Source organism: Oncorhynchus kisutch, linkage group LG7, assembly GCF_002021735.2.
Source record: "Oncorhynchus kisutch isolate 150728-3 linkage group LG7, Okis_V2, whole genome shotgun sequence".
NCBI classification, from domain to species: domain Eukaryota; kingdom Metazoa; phylum Chordata; class Actinopteri; order Salmoniformes; family Salmonidae; genus Oncorhynchus; species Oncorhynchus kisutch.
The window spans coordinates 33,359,972-33,372,814 of NC_034180.2; the positions used below are offsets into that span (position 1 = coordinate 33,359,972).

Below are 12,843 nucleotides of genomic sequence, written 5' to 3' on the forward strand. Positions count from 1 at the left end.
GCAAAGCTGGCAACAGGGGCTCTTTGAAATAGTGCTGACGGGGGTTTAGCAGGGTGGCTGCCTTGAAAGGCAGGGTTCACCATGCCTCGCCATGTGGCCTTCTGATTTTCCCAGCTAAAATAGGGTCCGCCTAAGCCCCCCTTGGCACTGCCAACCATCCCAGACATCCTGACACTTTCTCTAGGGAGAGACATCCAGAACAGGTGACGGGCTCAAAATAAGGGCCCCTACTACGGCCGGCCACACAAAGTGAGGGAAGACAGGCCCTTTTGTAGGAGTGAGCTCTGAGTGGGATTATTATTGTTTTTGGAGAGAAAGCGGAGCCCTAGGTCAGCTGGCCCCAGCCCCCGCCCCTAGCCCGCCGCTAATCTGTGCACAAATGCCAGCCGCCTTGGCCAAAAGACCTTTACCCCTTTACCCCTACACCCTGCTTTGAGCTGACACCCGAGATAACCAGCCACAATCACCCTCCCTTTACCCAAACACAGGGTGATGGTGCAGGCCGTTAAACACAGAGGTGATGAGGCAGAACTCACCCCTCTTCACGCACACATTCACATATAGACAGACACATTTACATACACACAGACACATACACACAGACACATACACACAGACACATACACACAGACACATACACACAGACACATACACACAGACACATACACACAGACACATACACACAGACACATACACACAAATACATGCAGTACCGATGCACCGGACACAAACAAACAATCCAAAGCTTGGTCCATGGCTCACCGAAGTGACACATAGGCTTGACCAAGGCCTCTGTGAGTTTCTCAGACACATGGAAAGAACTGGTCTACTTCTCTCTCTCTCTCTCTCTCACAATCCCTTGCTCTCTGTCTCATTCTCTCCCTGTCCTCCCTGCCTGTATGGTCCTGTTTGACTGTAAAATGAGACAGGTTAGTGCCAAGCTTTAATTCCTGTCAGCATCTGGTAATTATGACCGGGAAAGCTCTAATTACAAGAGGCACCCATGTACCTGGGACTCCTCGTCACTGTGGCTTTACGCTGGCTGACACATACAGCCACATGACTCACCAGCCAGCCCAGCCCAAAACCACGGGACAGCTCATAGGCTACGGTACATTCATACCACCTGGCTGTATCTGAGCTCCTCAGGAGAGCCCAGAGAAACTCTAGAATATGGTGACATCACAATTATCGCTGGTATTTTCCACTCCTATAGTACAACCAGATAAATCTGAATCGTAACCCTCCTAACTAAGCACTTAAACCTAGCCAGCACCAACTTGGTGACATAGGAGTCCGTCTTGTCATGGGTTCATACTCGAGGCCTCGTCCCTGAATAGATTTACTGGTCAAATATACTTTGACACTATTTTTACATGCTACATATGAAAGATGTAAATTGGGGAATGAGGAATTTGTGATGTTCGCTAATGTGGCAGCTGTCAGATGATCCCCCAGTGTTTGCTGAGAAGGATGGGTCTCTTCTGGGAATTGTGGGTAATTAGGTTAGTAGGTTGACAGTGTCAGGAAATTTAAAGACAATCCTAATCAGATGTGTTTCTAGGGAATCAAATAATTTATATAAGTCGAATAAAATCTCCTTATTCTATTCCTACACGATAATCCTGTTTGCTATAGCTACCCATGCATAGAGTCTAGTTTGGGAGAAGGGGGTATGGTTCACTCAATGGAAGGGGTGAAAATGACCGTTTTCATAATCCATCGTTTCAGTCCTCTCTATTGAATGAAGGCTATTATTTACATACTAAATCATCTCCTTTTTGCTCCCCATCCATCCCCACTGTCTGTTCCCTCCATCGACCTCTAATCACTGTACATAGGGACATCCAAACCCATCCTCCAAGAGAGTACAGGCTGAGGGGGAAATTGTATTAGCCTCATTTGCAGTGGTCACACAATACCCAGCTATGACACTGTCTTTGTAGTTATAAAGTGATGAAATCATCAAGCAAGTCCTCTCCCTGTCAGTGATGTTAGCAGAGGGCACTTGGTGTGCTGACAAATAAATCTCCTCCACCAGCTAGACCATACATACACTACAGGATAATACCTCTGATCAAATCTGGTTTAGCATCCATTTGTTTAGGGGTGTTTAGGTTATACATAATGGGGAAATAGATAGACATTTGCTATACAGGGTAAAGATCCATCAGGCACATTCAGCAGTGTGCAGGACCGTGCTAACCATGTGTATGTGACAAATAAATTTGATTTGATTTGATTTGTCCCTGTGCAGGACCGTGTCCCTGTGCAGGACCGTGTCCCTGTGCAGGACCGTGTCCCTGTGCAGGACCTTGTCCCTGTGCAGGACCTTGTCCCTGTGCAGGACCTTGTCCCTGTGCAGGACCTTGTCCCTGTGCAGGACCTTGTCCCTGTGCAGGACCTTGTCCCTGTGCAGGACCGTGTCCCTGTGCAGGGCCGTGTCCCTGTGCAGGGCCGTGTCCCTGTGCAGGGCCGTGTCCCTGTGCAGGGCCGTGTCCCTGTGCAGGGCCGTGTCCCTGTGCAGGGCCGTGTCCCTGTGCAGGGCCGTGTCCCTGTGCAGGGCCGTGTCCCTGTGCAGGACCGTGTCCCTGTGCAGCCCCAACAGGATGATGCACGTGAAACATAAATGTTTTGCATACGATTAAATGAAATCACCAAACACCATCCTGTATCACATAAATGTTTTGCATACGATTAAATGAAATCACCAAACACCATCCTGTATCACATAAATGTTTTGCATACGATTAAATGAAATCACCAAACACCATCCTGTATCACATAAATGGAACACTGCAGATTAAATATTTTTACTCCGTTGAAAAATAATAGAATAGAAAGGACAATCCAAATGGAAACACTCTTATCAAATAATGAAATAATAAATAACTTATGTTACGATGAGGCTGGTGACATTTACAGTATCAGTGCGGGTCCCCTGTGAGTGGCAGAGAGTGATAAGGCCTCACTCCTGTCCCGTGAAAGAGGGGTGAAATAAGGAGCCTTTATTGGAAAGCTAACCTCTATCTATCTGTGTCATAATTCTATAAGACTGTACACCAGACAGTGTGTGGATGTGGTTGTGTGTTCATTCCTCCTACAGGAGCTACATGGCTGGACACAGAGGCCTCTAGACACTGAGCTCACCGGTACTTGCCTTGTTGTTCATTAGTATGCCGTCCACCTCACCCAAAAAAACGAAATAATTAGAGGACCAGTCTGTGAGATCATTGACCCTGCATTAAATATTCATATGTTTAGAGCTCCGTCAGGCTCGGCAGTGTCACAGTAGACCAGCCAGGCATGGACCACATATGGGAACGCAGAGCCAGCCGGCAGTCCCTCTGACACACTGGCACTCCCTTTACTCTCTCTCACCCTGCAGACAACAGAACAGAGCCATTCCTCTGGGCAGACACACACACCTCAGCTTGGTCAGGCTTTCAGACGTAATGCCCCCTCATATAACAAGAGGAATAGTGTAGTATTTGTTTTTGATCATTTCGGAATCTGATGAGTGAATCTGAGTGTGTGATTGGGGAATTAGATGTAAATGTATGTTGTGTAACTCTCTACCAATAACAATGTACTAATTGTGGAACTACTTAAAACTGTGTTAAATTTGTATTTTTATTGATAACATTCCTATGTTGTAGAATTGATTGATTCATTTTATTTGTCAGAATGGTGAAATTGGATTTCCTACTCAAAGGTCTCCTTGCATCTTGTCATGTGTCAGGTGTGCGTCTGGACCGTGTGCGAGGGGGAAGACAGAAGTACAAGAGGAGGATGGATGCAGAGAACACAGCGTACCTGGGCCTCACACTCCCCCCTCCTGCCAAAAAACCCCGTGAGTAGTGCTCTGTTACCTCACTACCCATCCCCCTTCCCACAGCGTTCCCCCAGACCAGGTTCAGTTAAAGACAGATGCATTTTATTCACACCAGATTCTCCTGTTGTCTGGATAGATGTATTTCCATAGGAGAGCACTTCTAGAGAATATATATTAGGCCAGACAGGCATTGTTCTGGTATCAGCTGAGTTATGACAAATCTCAGAGCAGATGACCGATATTAAACAGTGACTGGCTTCTCAGGGATAGCAGTCCTAGGAATATCCTCACATAATGTTGAGTAATGTGAGGAGAATTTTTATTATCAACCATATTAAACCATTCATTCGTTTACTTGTTAGAGGGAGAAAGAGAGAGTGAATGATTGTATATCCTAGCATGTACATTTGTATCTGAGAGTACCTGTATTTGCATCACAGCAATGTGACTTTTGACTGTTGTTTTGACCATCTCTGCTTCCTCGTCAGTCACAAAGATAGTGTCCCACCTGCTGGTGGCCGAGCCAGAGAAGATCTATGCCATGCCTGACCCCACCATGCCTGAGAGTGACATCAAGGCCCTCACCACGCTGTGTGACCTGGCTGACCGGGAGCTGGTGGTCATCATTGGCTGGGCAAAGCATATCCCAGGTACGCCCACCCATCTACAGCCCACTGCACTAGTTGAGCACCATAGAAAGATATAGAACACCATTCACTCATGATTAGCTGTAACATACTGTGTAGTTAAAACAACAGCACGTGATAGAGGTTTAGATACAGAACCAGCCATTCATTTCAACTGGTAGAATCTGACATCATGATTAGTCCTTGTTAGTTCCATTTAGAGTAGTTCAACACCAAGTCACCCTAATGAACCCTCTATCCCATCATCCATTTCCCTGCCTTTGCTTCCGATGGGTGCGCATGCACACATACACACTCACACACGCACACGCACGCGCACAAATGCAAACACATATAATTAAAGTCAGCAGCTCACATGGACCTAGGGGCAAAATGGAGACAGCTTTAAAATAATCAAATCAATCGAGTCCAGCTAAAATCCCTACTCTGAATGGGGAGGGACTACAGCCCCGGTGTCAATATATGCCATAACCACAGGGGAGATTTAGAGCAGAGCACAGGACCCTCCCTCTGAAACAAGACAGCTCACTCACTCACTCACTCACTCACACACTCACACACACACACACACTTCAATTGAATTATTGATAGGCATAATCATGTTTCTTCTCTGCTCCATAGACATCGTGATAGACGAGGTGTTAGGTAATGAGATGCTGTTAAATTAAGAATACCACATTCTATGTCAGCAGACATTCTGCTCCCTTCTAGAGTTTTCTCCTGATTCTGACAGTCAACATATTGTTTAAGGACTCTTTTAGCAACCAAAGCAGAGTCTGTCTGATCTTGAGGTTGACCCTGATAACTCTAGAACATTATAGCACACTGGGCATAGAGGTAACCCACTGAAAGACTGTGTCCCTCAGTCCAGCCTCTGTTGTATAGCCTCTCTGTACCCTCGTCTTCTCATCAGCATAGTAGACGTGTCTGCGCTGACATCAGCTGCAGAACGCCTGCTGTAGTTTCAGCTGGGCCTCTCCTGGTTGTGTGCAGGACATGTAGGTGTGACAACTGTACCTGGACAGACAGGTGGTCGGTATATCTTAGAAGAGAAGAAGTGGAGTTGTCAGCTACAGATCTAGAGATTAGGACTTTCCCAACCAGACTGTTCTGTACAGCCCATTGTCAGCAGAGGGAGAGTTTAACCAAGGAGCTTACCCAGGACTGGATCAGACTGACCCAGTAACACAGTCCCATCCCATTTACCTTGCCAAAACAAGCCAGCCAGGTACACTACCTCTGGCCACAATATACAGAGAAAACACCACTGTTCACTTCTGGCAATGTGCAGGATTGTAGTATTATACAGAGAATATTATAGAATTCTCTTCAAATGATTGAATAACTTTAAAAGTATATGAGAGTTGAATCAGTTTGATTACCGATAGGCTATTAAACTGTCATGTTGTCAGGGCCTTTGTCTTCCTGTGTTGACATACAGGACAGTAAATATGGCGTGCTAACTGGAATGCTCTGTATGGCAAAGCTTTTAAGTGCTGCGTTAATCCGATTATCATAACCTGCATTGTACAGTGGATAGTTGACTAATCTTAATTGGATTTGCCATGGAAGGCATGAGAATGCTCATCACTCCATAATGATGGTTTAACCCAAAATCCAACCGGAAGCCAGACTGTCTGACATTTCTAAATGTGTGGAAACGCTTGGCTTTGCATAGTGTTACTGTTGTACTGTACACGCTGCAGCAGGATGAATTAGCATTCTGATATGCCTGTATACCCACACACCAACATTTGCATCTCTTACCTTTTGTTTATATTTACATGACTACTCATAGGAGTCAGATAAATATAAACAACAGCGACTTACTGCATTCAGGGGTTATACATTTAAATTACAGAGTCTAAATTCAAAAAATGATAACACAGTGTCAGGACTATAATCTAATTTTCAACCTTTATGATTCTTTACCTACCCCAAAAGTGGTAATAAAATGGTCAAATTAGAATGAAAAGGGAGACTGAAACTGTAACTCCAAAGCTCCCCTGTTCTCCCTGTGGTGAGCTCTGTATTAGGCCATTCCCTCTACACCAGCCATGAAATGGCTGCATAATTGAGTTGTACATGGCTGAACCTGATCAGAGATGGTTCACTGGCTGACCCAGACTCCATGCACTAATACTCTATGGACCAATGGCACCCCAGGGCAGTCTAGCACAGCCACAGAGCACAGAGGACCATATTTCTCCCCCCATCCACGCTCTCTATGAGGAAAAGAGAGGGAGAAAACTGCTGATTGCATTCTGATAGATTTTTTTGGCCTTTGGCAATGGAATTAAAAAGATGAACAGTTCATTATGAAGTGGGCCACATTGATTAGGACATTGACAGATGGGCAATGACCAGATTCCAAAGGTAACAATTTATACGTCAAGAAAATTGGCACTTAAGTTCTCCCAATATATTTTTCATTGCCCCTTTTCTTGGCTAACATTTGAAAAAGTGTTTTAAAAGTGCTGTAATTTGACATGGAGTAGATCTAACCGAGGCTAATTGGAGGATGATTAAGGAACAGCAAAGCGGTACTATTAGCTTCCGGAAACGGTATCATTCTCTCACAAGATCCCATATCAATTTAGTGTGTTATCTCTCCTCTAATTTATGGGCTGGAAATACATTACATTACCATACTACATTATAGTATAATTGTACAGTTATACTGTAGCTGAGGATCTCAACCCTAGACGGCTGGTGGCACCGGAATTGGGGAGGACAGGCTCATAGTATTGGCTGAAATGGATGGAATTGTATCAGACACAAACACATGGTTGATACCTATCACGTTTTAGGTAAAACCCAGATGTAGACAGTGTTGAAGAAACAAAAGTGTATTTCTAAAACAGGGGCAGGCAAACGACAGTCAAAGGCAGGCAGTGGTCAAGGGGTCCAGAACGGCAGGCAGTCTCAGGGTCAGGGGTCAATAATCCAGTAAGGTACAGAACGGCAGGCAGTCTCAGGGTCAGGGGTCAATAATCCAGTAAGGTACAGAACGGCAGGCAATCTCAGGGTCAGGGCAGGCAGGGGTCAATAATCCAGTAAGGTAGAGAATGGCAGGCAGTCTCAGGGTCAGTGTCAGGGGTCAATAATCCAGTAAGGTACAGAACAGCAGGCAGTCTCAGGGTCAGTGTCAGGGGTCAATAATCCAGTAAAGTAGAGAATGGCAGGCAGTCTCAGGGTCAGGGCAGGCAGGAGTCAATAATCCAGTAAGGTAGAGAACAGCAGGCAGTCTCAGGGTCAGTGTCAGGGGTCAATAATCCAGTAAGGTAGAGAATGGCAGGCAGTCTCAGGGTCAGTGTCAGGGGTCAATAATCCAGTAAGGTAGAGAACAGCAGGCAGTCTCAGGGTCAGTGTCAGGGGTCAATAATCCAGTAAGGTACAGAACGGCAGGCAGTCTCAGGGTCAGGGCAGGCAGGGGTCAATAATCCAGTAAGGTGGGGTAAAGTACAGAACGGCAGGCAGTCTCAGGGTCAGGGAAGGCAGAACGGCCAAAATCGGGAAGGACTAGAAAACAGGAGCAAGATACAGGCAGGAGCAGGGGAACAAACGCTGATAGGTTTCACAAACAAAACAAACTGGCATCAGACAAACAGAGAACACAGGTATAAATACACAGGGGATAATGGGTAAGATGGGCGACACCTGGAGGGGGGTGGAGACAAGCTCAAAGACAGGTGAAACAGATCAAGGGGTGACAATAGCGTTCCATTCACTCCATTCCAGCCATAATTATGAGTCGTCCTCGCCTCACCAGGCTCCTGTGATCTCAACCACAGGACTAACTAACACAATAGCTAGATAGACATAATAATTGTTAGTCAATAGTCCACACACTGTAATCAGACTGTACAGTCAGTACATTGAGTTTACGTATCAGGAAGTAAGTTGGTGTTGCTGTTCCCTGGCACAGTTTGCTATTATCATCTCTGAGGATAAGGTTCTCTAATGACAGCCTTTACTTTTGATTAATTAGTAATCATTATGAAGCTTTGAATACCAGCATCTCTCTCTGCTCCAGATAGAGCCAGCAGCAGAGGGAGGAGACTAATATGGCCGTGGGCTAACTGGGACTGGGGCTGGGGCCCGGTCATTTAGGTCAGTGTTAGGGGGACGATGACAGATGGCTTGTTGCTCGTAAGGTGCTAACAAACTTTGACACACATAGCTGCCCACTGCCCCCCCACCCACCCACCCCAGCTGCATTTCACTGTCCACGCGGTTTAGGATTGAACTCAGTATACTGCCAGTCTCCACATGGCTATAACCTGTGTGTTCCCCTTCATTAGAGTGGTGATGGTCACAGAGGGCGGGTGCCCTGCTGAACCCCCAACCCCTCCAAAACTACCCCCTCAGCACTTAACCCAGGCACAGTGTGAATGTCACGTGCCCCAATGTGGAATCTGCCATGCATGCCGCTTTTATAAGAGGGTCTCATTGTTAGAGGAGGCAGACGTTTGTCACCTGCTGTCAGACCTCCCATTCTGCTTCCAGGGTCGGAATGTTTTCTGACGGGAATTCTGTGGCATGATTCTGTGGGTTCACTGAGTGCTGGATGTTCTCCTCCTGCTGTTTGTTTCTAGTCCACAGACCTAAACCTGCCCTGCTATGATTGATAGTGTATTTCAATAGGTGAAACACACTACATATCCTAGTATGTTTTGTAAGACATTTCATGGTACAATATATTTTTTTCTCCAAATTGATAAAACCCAGAATGGCTGATTTCGTTTTTGAAATAGCAAAGTCTAGCATTGCAGTTCGACCCAAACAACCTAATGAATTGTCCTGGTTCTTGTTGTTATTTATTAGTGATCTACTTGATTTAATTGCAGCCTGTTAGCTCAGTTTACAGACTACGTTGGTCATGAAGCTTATGTTTAGTTGTTAGCGGGGAACAAGGCGGTGATGTTTAGGAGAAATCACGCCTCTTGTATGTTGTCGTATCTGTGTCAGCTCCCTACACCCCCCTCCTTCCCACAGCCCCCTTCGGGTTCCTGTTTTCTTTTTGTCATTAAATTGTGAAATCTACTTACTGTGTTGTCGGGCTGATCCCACTCAAGCTGCTTAATATCCTTGTAATAGAGTGCGAATACTGCCGGGCAATACATCAGCACCTCATCAGTGTACTTTATTAAATATAGACACCAACAGACAGCTCTTAGTATATTCACTTTACCCTCTGACGTAGACTTCAACACACCAGATAAAGATAGATTGAGCAATCAGGTGGATGCTGAACCCAGGGAGGCAGACAGGCAGGCAGAGTGGGTTTCTGGGAGATTGAGATGGGGGGAGTATCAGATGGCCAGGCAGGGATGGAGACCAGGAGGAAGACTGAGAGAGAGAGAGAGAGCAGGGAGGGAGAGAGAGGCAGGGAGGTAGAGAGAGGTAGGGATAGCGAGACACCGGTAGGGAGGCAGGCAGGGAGGGAGGGAGGGAGGGAGGGAGAGAGAGAGAGGCAGGGAGAGAGAGAAAGGCAGGCAGGGAGAGAGAGAGGCAGGGAGGGAGAGAGAGGCAGGGATAGAGAGACATAGGTAGGGAGAGAGGCAGGGAGGGAGAGAGGCAGGCAGGAAGGGAGAGAAAGGCAGGGATAGAGAGAGAGGCAGGGAGAGAGAGAGAGAGAAAGGCAGGGAGGGAGAGAGAGAGAGGCAGGAAGGGAGAGAAAGGCAGGGAGAGAGAGAGAGAGAGACAGGGAGAGAGAGAGAGAGAGAGAGAGAGAGAGAGAGAGAGAGAGAGAGAGAGAGAGAGAGAGAGAGAGAGAGAGAGAGAGAGAGAGAGAGAGAGAGAGAGAGAGAGAGAGAGAGAGAGAGAGAAAGGCAGGGAGAGAGAGAGAGGCAGGGAGAGAGGGAGAGAAAGGCAGGGAGAGAGGGAGAGAAAGGCAGGGAGAGAGGGAGAGAAAGGCAGGGAGAGAGAGAGAGGCAGGGAGAGAGGGAGAGAAAGGCAGGGAGAGAGGGAGAGAAAGGCAGGGAGAGAGAGAGAGGCAGGGAGGGAGAGAGAGAGAGAGAGGCAGGGAGGAAGAGAGAGGGAGAGGCAGGGAGGGAGAGAGAGAGGGAGACACGGTTAGGGAGAGAGGCAGGCAGGGAGGGTGAGAGTGCATGAGGTAGGGAGGGAGAGAGCAAGGCAGGGAGGGAGAGAGAGAGAGGGGCAGGGAGGGAGAGAGAGAGGCAGGTAGGGAGAGAGGCAGGCAAGGAGGCAGTGAGACTGGGAGAGAGGCAGGGAGGCAAGCAGGGAGAGAGACAGCGGGAGAGAAGCAGGGAGGGAGATGGTTATAGGAAAGGGGCATCTGCCAGGAACAGAGAAGGGGGAGTATTTGGTTTTGTTACAATGCTACAAATTCTTACAATTTTAAATGAGTAGTTACCAGCAAGCCAAGCATCGAATCTGTCTGAATGCATTTTACATTTTGATGTAAGATTACGTAAAAAAGGCTCAACATCAGCACGGTTTCAATAGTATTACTAATTTGCAGTGAGGAAGTCTTTCAGAGAGCTGATGATTTGCCTTTAGACATTGTCAACTAGGCATTAGCTGTCCCTCCCTCATTAAGGCGTGTTGCTGGTTGGCAGCAGAGATAAATGATGTGTAATTATGTGAATGATTAAAGTCAGAATCCTCCTGGTCTTTGGGCTAAACAGAGATATATAACACCAAACGAGGGCTGTGGGACTCTTGAGACGGCTAAATACTCCCGAACCGGGGTCACAGGGTCGGGGGGGTGCAGATTAAGACAAGGGGATTACTGTATTTAACGTTATACAACCTCATAACTTTCACAGGCCGCTGGTCAAATCACCCATTCCCAGCTACTTATAATTGGACAATGGTCTGGTGTTCATTTTAAAAGTAGAGATAGCTGGCACTCCTGAAAAGTGGATTACTGAACCATTTAGTCACAAAACAGGATGAAATCTATTAATTATCTATCATCCAGCTATATGTGACTATCAAATCAAATCTAATTGTATTGGTCACATACACATATTTAGCAGGTGTTATTGCGGGTATAGTGAAATGCTTGTGTACCTATCTCCAATGGTGCAGTAGGATCTAACAATGCAGTAGTATCTAAAAATGATTCACAACAAATCTAAAATAATAGATTTTCCACTGTTGAAATTCAAGATGTACTGAAATGGATATACCACTGAAATTGAAGGTGTACTGAATTGTATCTGTAAAAGTGTTTATGACAGGGTAGTTTGGGTAATGTGTTATGTAATATGTTACAAGTGAAGGCTTGTGGCGGCCTGACTTGAGCTGTGTGCTGTACGTGTGGCTGAGGTTCAGGTCAAATGATTTATGTCAAGCACAGCAATTTATTACCAAGAAGCTATTGATTGGGTCCTCCTGGCGCTTTCATGTAAATTCAGGAAGAATCGTGGCCGGCAGCTGCAGCCTATTCAGCCTGTTTGCATCAAACAGATGTATTTAATCAACCTTAAAACAGTACTGTATAACTGATCAGGAGCACATATCATACACATTACAGCTTCTTGCAATAAACACTAAATGTGGTTTAAAAAATAAGACTGTATCTGTCTCTGAAATAAAAGTAGTAGATTTGGGATGTTTTAAAAGAGAAAAGTTTTTGAAATAAAAGCTTTGATTTAGGTAGATGAGCAGTCAGTTTAGTACAGAGCTGAATAAGATGAGCTGAACCTCTGGGGCTCTTTTAAGGGCAGTATTGCTCAAAGTAGATGGCAGGCACTTGACTGGCTGAGGTGAGAATGCCGTTGGGCAAAATGATTCAGGGCTCGCTTGTCCTTCTGATAGCCAGCCATGATATACTGTACACTACATGACCAAAAGTATGTGGACACCTGCTAGTCGAGCATCTCATTCCAAAATCATGGGCAGTAATGTGGAGTTGGTCCCCCCTTTGCTGCTATAACAGCCTCCACTCTTCTGGGAAGACTTTCCACTAGAGGTTGGAACATTGCTGCTGGGACTTGCTTCCATTCAGCCACAAGCGCATTAGTAACGTCGGGCACTGCTGTTGGGAGCGCCTGGCTTGCAGTCGGCGTTCCAATTCATCCCAAAGTTGTTTGATGGGGTTGAGGTCAGGGCTCTAATGTAGGCCAGTCAAGTTCTTCCACACCGATCTCGACAAACCATTTCTGTATGGACCTTGCTTTGTGCACGGGGGCATTGGCATGTTGAAACAGGAAAGGACCTTCCCCAAACTGTTGCCACAAAGTTGGAAGCAAAGAATTGTCTAGAATGTCATTGTATGCTGTAGAGTTAAGATTTCCCTTCACTGTAACTAAGGGGCCTAGCCCAACTCATGAAAAACAGCCCCAGACCATAATTCCTCCTCCACTATGCATTGGGGCAGGTAGTGTT

At 46.2% G+C, this 12,843-nt stretch overlaps 1 protein-coding gene across 4 annotated transcripts in view; it reads left to right on the forward strand.

Moving 5' to 3' along the window:
• The window catches only part of LOC109894505 (steroid hormone receptor ERR2), a 59,145-nt gene that overhangs the window by 30,490 nt on the left and 15,812 nt on the right, over positions 1-12,843 (forward strand). For all 4 annotated transcript variants that reach the window (XM_020488041.2, XM_020488040.2, XM_031828982.1 and 1 more), the window contains 2 exons: positions 3,743-3,853; positions 4,324-4,485. In XM_020488041.2, the coding sequence (XP_020343630.1) occupies positions 3,743-3,853; positions 4,324-4,485 (273 nt within the window). The remainder of the gene's footprint in view (positions 1-3,742; positions 3,854-4,323; positions 4,486-12,843) is intronic.